The 14,162-nt window shown below is 42.3% G+C and overlaps 1 protein-coding gene across 19 annotated transcripts in view; it reads left to right on the top strand.

Moving 5' to 3' along the window:
• CACNA1D (calcium voltage-gated channel subunit alpha1 D) overlaps positions 1-14,162 on the top strand; it is a 455,958-nt gene that overhangs the window by 332,950 nt on the left and 108,846 nt on the right. For 16 of the 19 annotated variants that reach the window (XM_053289171.1, XM_053289170.1, XM_053289177.1 and 13 more), the window contains 2 exons: positions 3,498-3,626; positions 6,342-6,407. In XM_053289171.1, the coding sequence (XP_053145146.1) occupies positions 3,498-3,626; positions 6,342-6,407 (195 nt within the window). Of the gene's footprint in view, positions 1-3,036; positions 3,076-3,497; positions 3,627-6,341; positions 6,408-14,162 lie in introns of all 19 variants that reach the window. The other 3 variants (XM_053289183.1, XM_053289178.1, XM_053289172.1) reach the window with 1 other exon arrangement.

The following is a 14,162-nucleotide window of genomic DNA, read 5'->3' as shown; positions in this document are numbered from 1 at the left end:
CATATCTGCAATGACTTCTGCTGCTTGACAGGAGTTTCCAGGCACATTTCCATAACGATCCAATGAAATGAAATTAAGTTACCTTCCTTTGCTGCCTTGCACAGACACTTTGAATCCGCTGCAAATTTTGCAAAGGCTCTCTCTTGCTTCCTCTTCTTGTTACTCCAGTACTGGTTTATGGCCAATAATGCTGATTTGTGTTTGGATGCAAATTGCTGATATAAGACCTTCCACCATCTTTATCAGGAGGTATATTCTGCTGAATCCACAGAGTTGATACGTTTAAGGCAGCTGCTAGTAAGTCCCCTTTCTGTCCATTATCTAAATCATGTATATTGGGCAGGATATCAGGCTGTTTTGTCCTCATAGCTCACAGCTTTCTGGATTACTCCGATTGGAGGGGCTTGCCTCTGTGATATCTCAACTGTAGTGGGGTGGGTTTATCCCAACTCCTAAGGCCTTCATACTGTGCACTTAGGCTAGAAGGTCTGCAAAGAATCCCCACCCCCACCCCCAAATTCATTGCTTCTGGTGTGGCTGGTGCATCTGAAATTTTCAGCCTTGCAAATATTTCCCCCAAATATTTCCCACTCCTGCAGCTTTTCCCCTTCCTCACTGTTGCCAGCTTCATGGATAAACAAAGCCTATTCATTCTTAGCCACTGATAGCTACATTCCACGGTCCAGGACTGTCAGCTGCCTATCCACTTTGGACCTCTTTAGACCACCAACAGCTGGACTTCTGGGTCAGCTGCCTTTGGCCTCTTGTAACTGCTGATCAAACAAGGTTCTCATCTCCTCTAGACTGTTCTTCTGGCATCCTGCAAAGTATTTGTAAAATTGCTGCTGCAAAATCTCCATTTTCTTATGTAATTACTGTAGTAAAGTCTTCATTTTCTGCCGGGCTTACTGTTACTTCTTTCAGGAGTGTCATTAATTGCTGTATGCACTCACCAGCTCTCAGTTCTTCTTCTACAAATAGTAACCTGTTTCTCACACCGGTGTTACATGCCAACCACTTACCTAAGCAGCAAGAAGTACTGGGGCTGCACATCTGGATTTAGGGTCAAACTAGAAATTCACCTATTTACATTGGTAAGAGGTGCACCAACAAGTAGAATTGCTTCTTATTTAACGAAAAACAGCCGTGGGAGGTCGATTCTGATCAGGACCCTGGTCCATGGGGATGTTACCCATTGTCCTGTCATGCCATTTTCTTGCTGAAAATTGCTTCCCCCGCAAACTACTATATGCCTCAGAGTGGCTATTTGCAGCAGGTAGTTAAAGATGGGATAAATATACGGACACAAATGGATATGGGTATAATATAAATGGAAAGGGATGTGATAAAGCTGTTATATGACCCCTCAATTTTTAAGAGGTGGGTTTTGGTGGGAAAATGGCATGACAGGAAATGACTAATCTCCCTTTCCCAAACACAATGAGCCCAGTCAGTATTCCCCAACCCCCGCTGTTGCTTTAAATCACATTAGAGCACTTCCACGTTTAAGCACAGTTTTGCTAATTTAAGTCACACATCTAGCTTCACTCTTATTTTTCCTTGGATAAGGAATTTATGGTAGCTTTGGCTATTTGCTTTATATACAGTATACATTACTGTAAAATATTAAATATATGAGCAAAACATGTGAAGGCAAAATAGACATTTCAACAAGACAGAAGAGCTACTATGATCAGGTTCCCAGAAAGGGTCCCTGCACCGTCCACCAACTCAAAGCTCTCTCGCTGATTCTTTTTCTGTGTTTTAAAAACTGCCAACTGCTGTTTCTCACACACAGGGAGGGTTCAGATGAATGTGGCCCCCACGGCCCCTTACACACATAAACGTCAGGTCTGATCCAAGAACACGCCCGTCCTAATGTCACTTAAAGATAATCCAATGCATTCTTGGCACTTCCTTTACCCATATGTAAGGGGTGATCATCCAAATTGGTCCTCTAGGGTGCTTTCTAGATTAGACCCTGCAACGGGGTCACAACGTATCTCTGAAGTGTGCTCCCACACTTCCTGTGTTGTGACACCGCAGTTCCTAATCTGACAGGAGGGTGCCGTTCATATTTCCAGTGCCTTGTTTCAGATTTAATCACTGCAATACAGTGCTACAATGCATATCTGGTGTTTAAAAGTTGCTGTTTTGAGGGGGTTGTTAGTTTTCACAAGACCGCTTACCCTGTTGGGCGCTTTGCTATTTATATTTTGAATGCGATTTGCATGAACAGAAGCATTTTGGCGCTGTTGAGCTGCTAATTTGGAAAGCACCTAGATGGGCTGCAAAACTGGCTTTGTGCGTGTAGAGGGGTGATTCGGATGATCACCTCTTACATGTGAGTAAAGGATATGCCAGGAATGCATTGGCACATTCTTCAGTAATGTTGGGGCGGGTAAGTTCTTGGAGCAGACCTGATGTTAACACATAAAGAGGGCCCGTCAGGGCCTCGTTAATCTCAACAGGCCTATAGTCTGCTTAGCAATCACCTGACACCCCACCCCTATAGGTGTTTTGATTCCCAAACCACAATGTGGGACCCACTAATAGTGTTTATTAGAAATTATTTTATTTTCTCCTTTACCTGTATCCATGTATTCGTCCTGTTCTTCCTGTCTTTCTCTTTCTTCTCTCCCCCTTCCCTTTTTTCAAAAAGATGGTTATAGAGTTCCTGATGCTACTCTCCTGCCAGATCAGAGCCAAATTATGAACTCACCAGTTGAAGTTCAGTGTTTGAGGGAAGACTTATATGATTTTGTATTTTTGTACAGTCACCTCATTCAACCATCATAGATACTGCTTGAGATATAGCAGGTGTACAATATTTGGCACAATTCAATCAGAAATGTAAGCTGATCTGGTGTTAAACAGAATTTTTCATGTGTTTCCTACTCCCCTCACCATCTGCAATCAGCATCAAATTATCAAACTTTAATTTAACCTGTCCTTGTTCCCTCTTTATGGTCAAGTTGAATGATTTTACAGGTCTTTTATTTGATTTTAATATATCATGTTCTTAATTTTTTAAAGCCAAAGCCAACTGAAACTGTCACAACTGATGAGTCTGGGGTAAGATTAGTAAACTGACCCCAGTGATTGTACCTCTACTTGAGTTTATTCTTTTTACCATGTCTCTTTTTTCCACTGGTTTTTCCGTATTTTTCATAATTGTCCTACTAGAAAGATGTATGCAGTGATTTGGTTTTGTTGTCAATGTACCTTTCAAACTCTACTACAAACAAACCCAACATGACCCTATTAACAAACTGGGAAACTTGGAAATGCATGTGGTGTGTGAAGCATTTCTACAGGTCCTGTGTGCTAGCATGTAATTTTTCCTGTCATACCATGATTATAAAGTTGAAAAGGCCCTAGAGATACATTTTCAAATCTTACCTCTTTCACCTTTGCATTTGTTGTTGTTTTCTTTTCCTGAAGATGTTGCACGTTCTGCATTTTATTTGGTTTGATTTCTCTATAATATTTTTTAGAACAATGAAGACAGTGCTAGAATCTCCATCACCTTTTTCCGTCTTTTCCGAGTGATGCGACTAGTGAAGCTGCTTAGCAGGGGTGAAGGAATAAGAACATTGTTGTGGACATTTATTAAGTCATTTCAGGTAAGTGTATGATGTAAAATCCAAGTTCTTTGGGAGTCAGAATACACCCCATACCCAACTGATCTGTCATCATGGCCGCTAGTCATTAGGGATGTGCAAACAGGTTTGACATCGAAACGGTTCAGTACGACTGTTTGAGGTTGAACAGAACCACCCCCTGTTCAGTCTGACCCCAAACCGAACCCCTCTCCCTCCAGCCTGTTCAGGGAGTTCGTAATATTTTTTCCAATTTTTAATTCCTACCCCCCCGCCAACATATCCCCTCTGGGTGAATTATCCGAGGTGGCAGGGGCTGGGGTCTGCAGAGGTCCCCCCTCCCGCCACTGACCTCCCTTAGTTGCAAAATCAGCCATTCTTCAGTCCATTTTGGGGCCTTCCCCCCTGGTGCGGTGGTCATTGTGGAGGCCGCCAAGGCCTCTGTGTTGCCTGGGTCACGCTCTGTGTGGCCTGGGCCAAGTTTCATGAGGTGTTTTTTAAAAAAAATTTAAAAAAAGGTTTTAAGCTTGCGAACCCACCCCTCTGGCTGAACCCACTCCCTCTGGTGGAGGTGGGACCTCGATGGGGTGCTGAACCAAACTGACCCGGTCCAGTCTGGGTCCAGTTCGGACTCAAACTGAACTGGACCAGCTGGTTCTATGGACACCCCTACTAGTCATGTGTAACAGCTGGGGTCTCAGATGCATATGCACATCCCTGTTTGCATCAAAAGATCCAGCCATTGGTTGGGAACATACATTTTTGTTGGCAACACATGTGGAAACCTGCTATGTGCCTAGATCTCTTTTGCTGGACAGGAGCAAATGGATATGATCATCACCTATGTGGTACTTTAAATTCCTTATTGTTGTTCATTTTCACAACAATCTAGTGAGCTAGGTCATCATTGTTCCCATTATTAAGTGGAAAGAACTCTACTTAGGAAACAATAAACTAGTATTGCAAGGTTCATACCTGTGGCTAATAGGGGTGTGCAGGAACCAGTATGCAATCGAACTAGGCCGCCAGGAATGGGGCAAGTTTGAGCAGTTTGATCGCAAACTGCTTCGAGCCAGTTTGTCGGTCTGACCGGTCTCGCCGTTTGGTTCAACTAAACCACTTTGGCAAGCGCCATTCACTTCGACTGAATCAGTTTGGACTTAACTGCTGCCACCGGTCCATGTAGACCCCTAGCTGCTAATAATTGCAGCTCCCATTTGTAGTAGTATGTAAAATTGTCAGTCTGCATGTTGTTGTTTTCTTTATTATTATTAAACAGGACAGAAATGACAACTTGCTGCAGCAATTTTAAAACAATTTTTAAAAGACCATTGAAACATTTCCGTTTGTAGCATAATAGCGTCAAAACTATCTAATGGCTATAAAGCCCATTTCTGTGCATGTTTGCTGCAAAGTAAATTGCACTGTGCTCTGTGGGACATGTTCTCAAGTAAGTGTGCATAGGATTGGAGCCTATATGTCATTTTCAGTATTAGCTAATTCACTAGAATGTGTGCATTAAATTATGTGTCTGTCTATATTTTTATTTTTATTTTTTAAATTTGAGTCTGTGTCCAAATCTGACTCTTACTAGCAGACTGAGAATGCTCGAGGTGCAGGGAAACTTTAATCTGATGTACCCTTTTGCTATTTTAGCTATCTCACCTCAGTTGATGCTAGGTGGTAGGAAATGGGGGACATGAAATGTGATTGCAATCTGCCAGTTACAATATAAATATGATCCAAAAGGTGCCCACAAGCTGCTGATGTAATCTTTAGCTGTTCTTATACAATAGTGCAACAGCGATAAGCTTTTAACTTCTTTAGAAACAGGAAGTGGTTGAATCGTTCCCATAGCTCTTCTCTTCAAAGTAAAGTAAAGTGTGCCGTCAAGTCGGTGTCGACTCCTGGCAACCACAGGGCCCTGTGATTGTCTTTGGTAGAGCACAGGAGGGGTTTACCATTGCCATCTCCCACTTAGTATGAGATTATGCCTTTCAGCATCTTTCTATATCACTGCTGCCCGATATAGGTGTTTCCCATAGTCTGGGAAACATAGTCTGGGAAACATACCAGCGGGGATTCGAACCGTCAACCTCTGGCTTTGTAGTCAAGCCATTTCCCCGCTGTGCCTTCGAAGTATAGGTCGTATAAAACTAGGTCATATATTCTCATTCTTGGATAGCAAAACACTGATGTCTGTGTTTGGAACAGCTGGTCAAAAAGTTAAAAATCTGGAAATCTATAAAAGGGTGTAGTGGTAGACTGACTGCAGATCAAGTGGTCCCTAGTTCAGTTCTGTCTGCCTCTATAAAGATATGCCTTCTGTGGTGCAATAGGCTGGTGCATTTAACTGAAAGATGCATAGTTCAAGCCCAGTCAGGGAACAGCTCTGGAGATGTGACTACACCTTGTCCTTGAAAAGTTTTCTGAGAGAGGAAAGCAATGTTTTATGAACATGTGCTCTGTGTGCATGAATTTGCATCCCCACCTGTGTCAGCCCTTATAAGTGGAAGAGCTCATAGTTCACTTGTAGAGTTTATGCCTTCCATGTAGAAGATCCCATGCTCAATTCGCGGGATCTACAACTAATTTCTTAGTGATGTGATTATATGGGAATCATTTGAAAATTGCAACCAAAGGTATTGGTAAACATACATGCATAATCACTTCAAAAAGAGATACAAACAGTTGCCATTATCTGGAAAAATAATAATCTATTTTTTCTTGTGATTTTAGGCTCTACCGTATGTTGCTCTTTTGATAGCAATGTTGTTTTTCATCTATGCAGTTATTGGAATGCAGGTAATTAACATCTATCTTTCTTTTAAAAGAAAGTGAACATCATTTAGTCATCATGCTTACTGATTTTCAGAACAGTCCATTCATAGCCTAATTATGTAGTATTCAGTCATCAGTTATACTGGGGTGGGTGGGTGGGGGAAGTAGAGAAAACAAATTAGTTGATTTATTACCCATATGTCTGTTTGAGTTTCATTTGTCTCGATAACCAAACATGTTAATACCTTGTTGAAAAATTAACAAGCTATTAGTGGTATGAATTGACTTCTCACTTTGGCGGTGGGAACTGCTACGGTGAAACAGCAACATTCTGGTTGCCCACACAGTTCTGACTGTACCGCATAGCCCTTCTTTGGATCTGAGCCTAATAAGTAGTGGCTTGTTGAAAGCTGCGCAGTAAGTTCACGGCAAAGTTGGGATGTGAATCTAGATCTCTGAGGCCCAGTCCCTACTCTTTCAGCTAAATTACACTTAACTGTAGCTACCATAGATATAATCCATGAAGTCAGTCCTACTGAATTTAATGGGAGCTGCACAAGAGCCCGGTAGTCTGCATTAAAGTATCCATGATGACATCAAAGGTCCTCAGCCAATACGGCTACTCCTTCAATACAATAAACAAAACATTTCAATAATAATGTTTTGCTTAATATTGAAAAATGTTCTGCTCATTGTTTGAGTATGAGTTCATTCCTAGGATGTATGCTTCAGCGATGCATTTTAAATTATGATGATAAGGGATACACCCTACAGTGACTTTTTGGCCTACTTTTCTCTCCCTCTCTCTCCCCTCACCTCTCATATTTTTATACCACCCCAAACTTCTGTCTCTGGGCAGTTCACAGCAACATAAAACAAATTAAAACCTTAAAACAATTAATTTAAAACCACAAGTCTAGTTAAAAAGCTTGGGTGAATAAATGTGTATTTAAAAAAATTTTCAGAGATGGAGAGGCTCTTATTTCAGCAGGGAGCGCATTCCAGAGTCTTGGGGTGGCAAGAGAGAAGGTCCGTCCCAGTGTAGCCACTAGACAATCTGGTGGCAACTGCAGATGAACCTCTCCAGATGATCTCAGTGGATGGTGGGGTTCATAGTGAAGAAGACGTTCTCTTAAATACCCTGGGCCTAAGATGTTGAGGGCTTTATAGGTTATCACCTTCACGATGTATTTTGCCTGAAAACATATTGGTAGCCAGTGCAGTTCTTTTATGATAGGAGTAATATGGACTCTCTGAGATGACTCGGAGACCAACCTGGCTGCCGCATTCTGTACCAACTGCAATTTCTGGACTACACACAAAGGCAGCCCCACATAGAGTGCATTGCAGTAGTCAAGTCTGGAGGTTACCCCATATGTGCTACTGTTCTTAGGTCATTTATCTCACTGTACGGACACAGCTGCTGTATCAGCCGAAGCTGATAGAAAGCACCTCTGGCCACTGCCTCTGCCTGAGAAACCAGGGAGAAATTTGGATCCAGAAGCACTGCCAGACTGCATACCCATTCCTTCTAGGGAAGTGTGACCCCATCCAGAACCAGCAGATCAGAATTGTCTCCTGAGGTCTGAACCTGTACAATACCTCCATCTTATTTGGATTTAATCTCCGTTTGTTATTTATTTTATTTATTTACTCCCCGCTCCCCGCCCCACTCATTATTTCTCCGCCGGTCATGGAACTGTGTGTTATCATGCCTAAGGAATTTAACAGCTGGGGAACCAAGGTTTTCATCTGTGCTCATTTGTTTTACTTAACTGAGGGTGGTATGTCACACCGAAATGTCTTATGTTTACCACCTTGTAGTTTTTCTTTGTTTGTGCAATAAAAAGGTATTTTTAGGGATATGCCCAAATTGATTTTTTAAAATTCGATTTGTGCCTGGATTGAATCACCCCTGATTTGATTTGGGTTTGAGTCAATTTGGATTTAGATCTATTCGAACCACTTATAAAGGTCCTAGGGGCACAAGATTTGGGTGATGGGTAGGCCCCCAGGGGTGCCACCTACCACCCAAATTTCAAGGCAGTGGGGCACTTGGTTGATTGTTAATGATTTATTTCAGTTTCTACTGATTTTGTATATTTCCACCATAGGAAATAATGGGGATTCAAAGTCACTCTATCCTAACCCTAACATGGATCCCCAGCTTTAATTTTTTAAAAAATCTGAGCTCTAGCCCATGTAGAAGTGGAGTTAGGGAGCAAAATGTGTAGTCATGATTTTTTAAGTGTTTGGATTCTTTGGTGTCTAATAACCTTTCCTCATAATCAATCTCTATGAGGATTCATTATACACCTTCATTTTGACTGTCATTGGAGAGTGCCAACTGTCAAATGCCATCTGTCAACTGCAACCCTCCTCCTGCCACACACACACTGGGGTACTCAGTGTATTTTTTGGAATTCTTGTTTAGATTCTTTGGTGTCTTCATTACACACCTTCATTTCTTCTGTTCAATTTGACCCCACTGATTTGCGGGTGGGGGTGGGGAATTAGTGGCATCCCATGTACCAACTACCCCCCCAACCTGCAAGCCACTGGGTACTTAGTTTATATTTTAGGAATTTTTCAAGTGTTTAGACTCTTTGGTGTGTAATGAATCCTCATAAGGATTCATTATAAGGAAAGGTTATTAGACACCAAAAGTGTCTAAACGTTTGAAAAAATTCCCAGAACATAAACTGAGTATTACCCCACTGCCTTGTGGGTGGGAGGGAGTTGTTGTTGGCACATGGCAGTTGACAGTTGGCACTGTCCAAAGACAGTCAAAAAGAAAAGAAATGAAAGTGTGTAATGAATCCTCGTAGGAAAAGGCATTATTGCCCCAATCCTCATTGAGGAAAAGTTACTATACACCAAAGAATCTAAACACTTGAAAAATAGTGACTGCACATTTTGCTCCATAACTCCACTTCTACAAGGGATAGAACTTAGCTCTTTTTAAAAACAAAAGCTGGGTATCTGGGGGAAATGATAGGAGAAATCCAAATTTTGAATAGACTTGAATTGAATCTAGCAATGGACCTGAATCTAGCAATGGACCACAGGGGTGATTTGTTCTGTATCCCAAATCGCCCGAATCACCTAGATTTGGATACAAATCGATTTGTACCCAAATCGATTCGCACATCCTAGTCTTTTTGTTGAGAGTTTATATATTCAGTTTATATACTGCTCTTCCAGAAGTGGCTCAGGGCAGTTAACATTAAAATAAAAAACCCAGAATTTTTTTTAAAAAAGTTTAAATCAGATTAAATCTATATCTGAAACTAGATATTATTAAAAGGCAGGCTGAAGAGATGGATCTTTAAGGCCCTCCTGAAGGTCTCCAAGGAAGAGATTACTCTTATATTCACAAAAAGCATGTTTCACAACCTAGGGGAGGCAACTGAGAAGGCCTGATCCCAGGTTACCACCGGATGAACTGGTGGCACCCAAAGGCTGATTCCTCCTGATGATCTTAATGAGCAGTGGGGATCTTGCAGAGAATCCCTCATCCAGCCCATCACTGCCTCCAGGCAGACATTTAGGGAGATTATGCCTTCTCTTGATGATGTTGACATGGAGCAATAGATGTGGGTGTCATCAGAATATTGATAACACCTTGCACCCATTCTCCCAATGGTCTCTCCCAGTGGTTTCTTGTAGATATTGAAAAGCATTGGAGACAGTATGGAGCCCTGGGATATGCCATATAAAAGTCTACATTTTGAAGAACAACATCCTCCCAGTTGCACCATCTGGAATCTGCCCAAGAGGTAGGAGCAGAACCACTGCAACGCAGTGCCTTCCACTCCCAACCCCATCAAACTGTCCAGAAAGATACTATGATCAATAGTATTGAAAGCCAGTGAGAGATCCAAAAGGACCAACCCCTCCCTCTGACTCCCTCTGTCAGTTCCCAATTGGAGATCATCCATCTTCCCAACCAAGGTAGTCTCCATCCCATAGCCCATTCGAAAACCATTTTGAAATGGTTTGAGATAATCACTTTCCCCCAAGGCTGTCTGGAGCTGGAAGGCCTCCACCCTCTCAGTTATGGTTAGTTGAAGGTTGGAGACAGGCCTATAGTTTCTTAACTCTGAGGGATCCAAGGCAGGCTTCTTTAGAAGAGGTCTATTGATTGCCTCCTGAAGACAGGAAGGCATCCTGCCCTCCCTTAGAGAAGCATTTATATCATCTACCAGGCCTTCTTCATCAGCCCCGCTGCCAGATAGTATAAGCCATGTCAGACAAGAATCAAGGGAACAGGTGGTCAGCCTCACGGCTGAGTGTTGGAGACTTTGGGGTCAAGTCGGATCATTTCTTCATATGTGATGGTCTTAAATAATTTTGGCATATTGTCGTAAATCTGTTAGCTCGGCTCACCCAACAGGATTTACAACCCCCTTCAGCACTCCCCCTGTGACAGGGGCGTAACTACTATTAGGCAAGGGGAGGTGGCTGCCTGGGGGCCCCCATGCCTCGAGGGGCCCCCCAGAGGCAAGTCACATGACTATATATTGTGACGTGTGTGGGGGGGGTGTATCAGCGAGGGGCCCATTTTAAAATTTTGTCTCTGGGCCCACTCCAGCCTTGTTACACCCCTGCCCTGTGAGTTAATAGAAAGCAGCAGCGAAGCTACGCGAAGGAAAATAAAAGGCTCACAAAGGAAATAGTAAATGAATTAAGTCCCCCTGAACTGAACTAGGTACCCACCTCTAACAATAACTGAGTAATAACTGAAAAGAAAACACAGAGCAAAGAACGAAAGAGCGAAGGACACCAGAAACAAGGAATTAACGGAACAAAGCAGGAAAGCATAAACAAGGGCACACTGGAATTCGGAAAAGCTATGAATTCAGAATAGCACACGGACTGCGGTCAGCAATGTTGCTAACAGCATCTGAGCAATTGACAGTCTGCTAAATCTATATGGTTCAAGAGAACCAGCAGCCAATCGGGCTTCCCTGAGTCAGCACTTCTGCTTCCTCTCTTGTTATCTCCTGCGCCTGCATGACTCCCACTGAGCTTGCCTCTTGAGACGTCTTCTCAAGACAGGTGAAATCCCAGGCTCCTCTCCATCAGAAATCATGTCTGGCAGCTGCTGCGAATCCTCAGCTCCAGAGTCTGGTCTCCCTGCCAAATCCTGTTGTTGCACCTCTGAGCCCTCACTAGCAGGCAAATCCTCCTGCTCTGACTCTTCTGAGTCAGAAGTCTGAGCCATGACACATATGTTAATTCAATATGTTAAAGAAATTACATCTGTATCGTTGTCGTGGAAACCTGAAATAATTTTGACAAATGCTTTTGAGGAGCCAACAGTGTCTGCTTTATGCAGGCAACTGATTATGCTTTTATTACTGGCAGCAAAACTTTGCATTACCAAGGAACTGAAAGATAGGAACCCTCCAAAAATTAAATTTTGCTGGTACAAGATAAGCTCTCTCCCCAACTATAAGGCTCTACTTATTCCAGTTATAAAAATTTCTTTCTGGAGTGTTGGTTCCTCATTTAAAATTTTATTGATGCCCTAAACCTGCATATACAATACCTGAAAGGTTGAAAATGATATTGAATTTATACTTGTATTTAAAATTTCTATTATGCTTAATCAATTGAGAAGAACTATGAAGTATATTAATAATAAAAAATGGAAGTGTTATATTTATTCCTGAACTGAGTACTATCTTTTGGGGGGTTTTGTATATTTTTCTTTTGTATTTTTCTGCAAAAATTGAAAATAAAAAGTGGAGCGGGGGGTCAGCCAAGCTTCCACAGTGTCTGCTGCCGGGACTCTACAATTAGTAAGAGCAATAGCAGGATTTATCTCTGTTGTCTGACTATTTGGGGATATTTTGACTTATATGCATTTTATCTGAACACATCTGAGATTTATAAGGACAATCTTATTTCATAATTAAACTAGAGGCAGAAGTCACCTGAATTAGCCAGATGTTTGCAAAAAAGGTGTGTGTGACTTAGGGATGTGCACAAAACCGGCTTGCCTGGTTCGGTTCAAATTCGAACTGGGTTAGATCTGGGAGGGGGAGGTTCGGTTTTGGTTTTACTTGAAACCCGCCCCCCCCCCCGGTTTGGTTCGAATTCGAACTGTTTCAAACCGTTTCGAACCAGTTCGAACTGGTTCAAACCTCCAAAAGTGGGTGGGGTGGTAGCTGGCACCCATAGGTGCCTAACGCCCAGCCCCAAAAGCAATCAACACTTGTATGATATTTTATGAATTTTTGAAATTTCTTTTGCTCTGGGCCACCCCAGCACCCCCCAAGTGCAGTTATGGGGCTGCTGAAACCTCAATGAGAGGAAACCTACAGGAGAGGAGAGCTGGTCTTGTGGTAGCAGGCATGACTTGTCCCCATAGCTAAGCAGGGTCTGCCCTGGTTGCATCTGAATGGGAGTCTTCATGTGTGAGCACGGCAAGATATTCCCCTCAGGGGATGGAGCCGCTCTGGGAAGAGCAGAAAGTTTCAAGTTCCCTCCCTGGCTTCTCCAAGATAGGGCTGAGAGAGATTCCTGCCTGCAACCTTGGAGAAGCCGCTGCTAGTCTGTGAAGATAATACTGAACTAGATAGACCAATGGTCTGACTCAGTATATGGCAGTTTCCTATGTTCCTACGTTCCATTCTTCCCTATGGAGAAAAACCTTAAAGACGCGTAAACGTCAAAAATCACTTTAAAATGTGTCCTTTGCCCAATTCCTCTGAAATAATTCTGGTAGCTTTTTTGCCCCCCCTTGGGCACTACCACCCACCATACTCTGCTCTAGGCCACCCCTTTCCCCCCACCCCGACGTGAAGCTATACATTTGCTGAAACCTCCATTCTTCACTATGGAGAAAAATCTTAAAGTTGCTCTAGGCCACCCCTTTCCTTCAGACGTGAAGCTATACATTTGCTGGAATCCTTATTATTCCCTATGAGGAATTCAAAAATATTTTTAAAATTCACCAATAATTGGAGGAGTATCCAATTGTCTTGGGGTTTTGTAGGTGGTAGGCTCCCCTGGGTGCCTACCACCTACCCCACTTTTGTGCCCCTAGGTGCTCCACAACAGGGGATAATGGGCTGGTTTGAGTCCCATTATAACCTATGAGAAAAATAATTTAAAATATTTCAAATATTCATAAAAAATTGTAGGAGTGTCCAATTGCTTCAGGGTTTGGGTGGTAGTTGGTACCCGTGGGTGCTCCACAATAGGGAATAATAGGCTGGTTTGAGTCCCATTATATCATATGAGAAAAAAATAAAAATTTTCAAAAATTCATTTAAAAATGTACGAGTGTCCGATTGCTTTGGGGTTTGGATAGTAGGCACCCATGGGTGCCAGCTACCACCACACCCACTTTTGGAGGTTCAAACCAGTTCAAATCAAACCGCCCCAGTTTGGTTCGAATTCGAACCATCGAATCGAACCGCTTCACACATCCCTAGTGTATCTATATCTAGATATACACATAAACATACATACATACATGTGGGAAATGTGTGTGTGTGATGGGAAAATTTTCCCCAGTTTACAGAATAATGTCTAGATCCCATTATATACATGTTTATATACAGTATTCCATGTTCCAAGTTCTGCATTCTTGAAGGAAAGGTAGGAAAAAATTAGAAGTAATGAAAGCACATTTCATTCCCAGCTTCAGGTATCCTGATTATAGTACATCGATTATAAGATGCTTTTGTGAAATTTCTTCAATAGTTAGAGGTGATTCAATATCATGATTATAGAGCTCAAGTAGAATATTTATAACTGATTGGG

This window comes from Hemicordylus capensis, chromosome 2 (assembly GCF_027244095.1).
Source record: "Hemicordylus capensis ecotype Gifberg chromosome 2, rHemCap1.1.pri, whole genome shotgun sequence".
NCBI lineage: Eukaryota > Metazoa > Chordata > Lepidosauria > Squamata > Cordylidae > Hemicordylus > Hemicordylus capensis.
The sequence above is the reverse complement of the archived record's forward strand: the minus strand, read 5'-3'. Positions and strand labels throughout refer to the sequence as shown.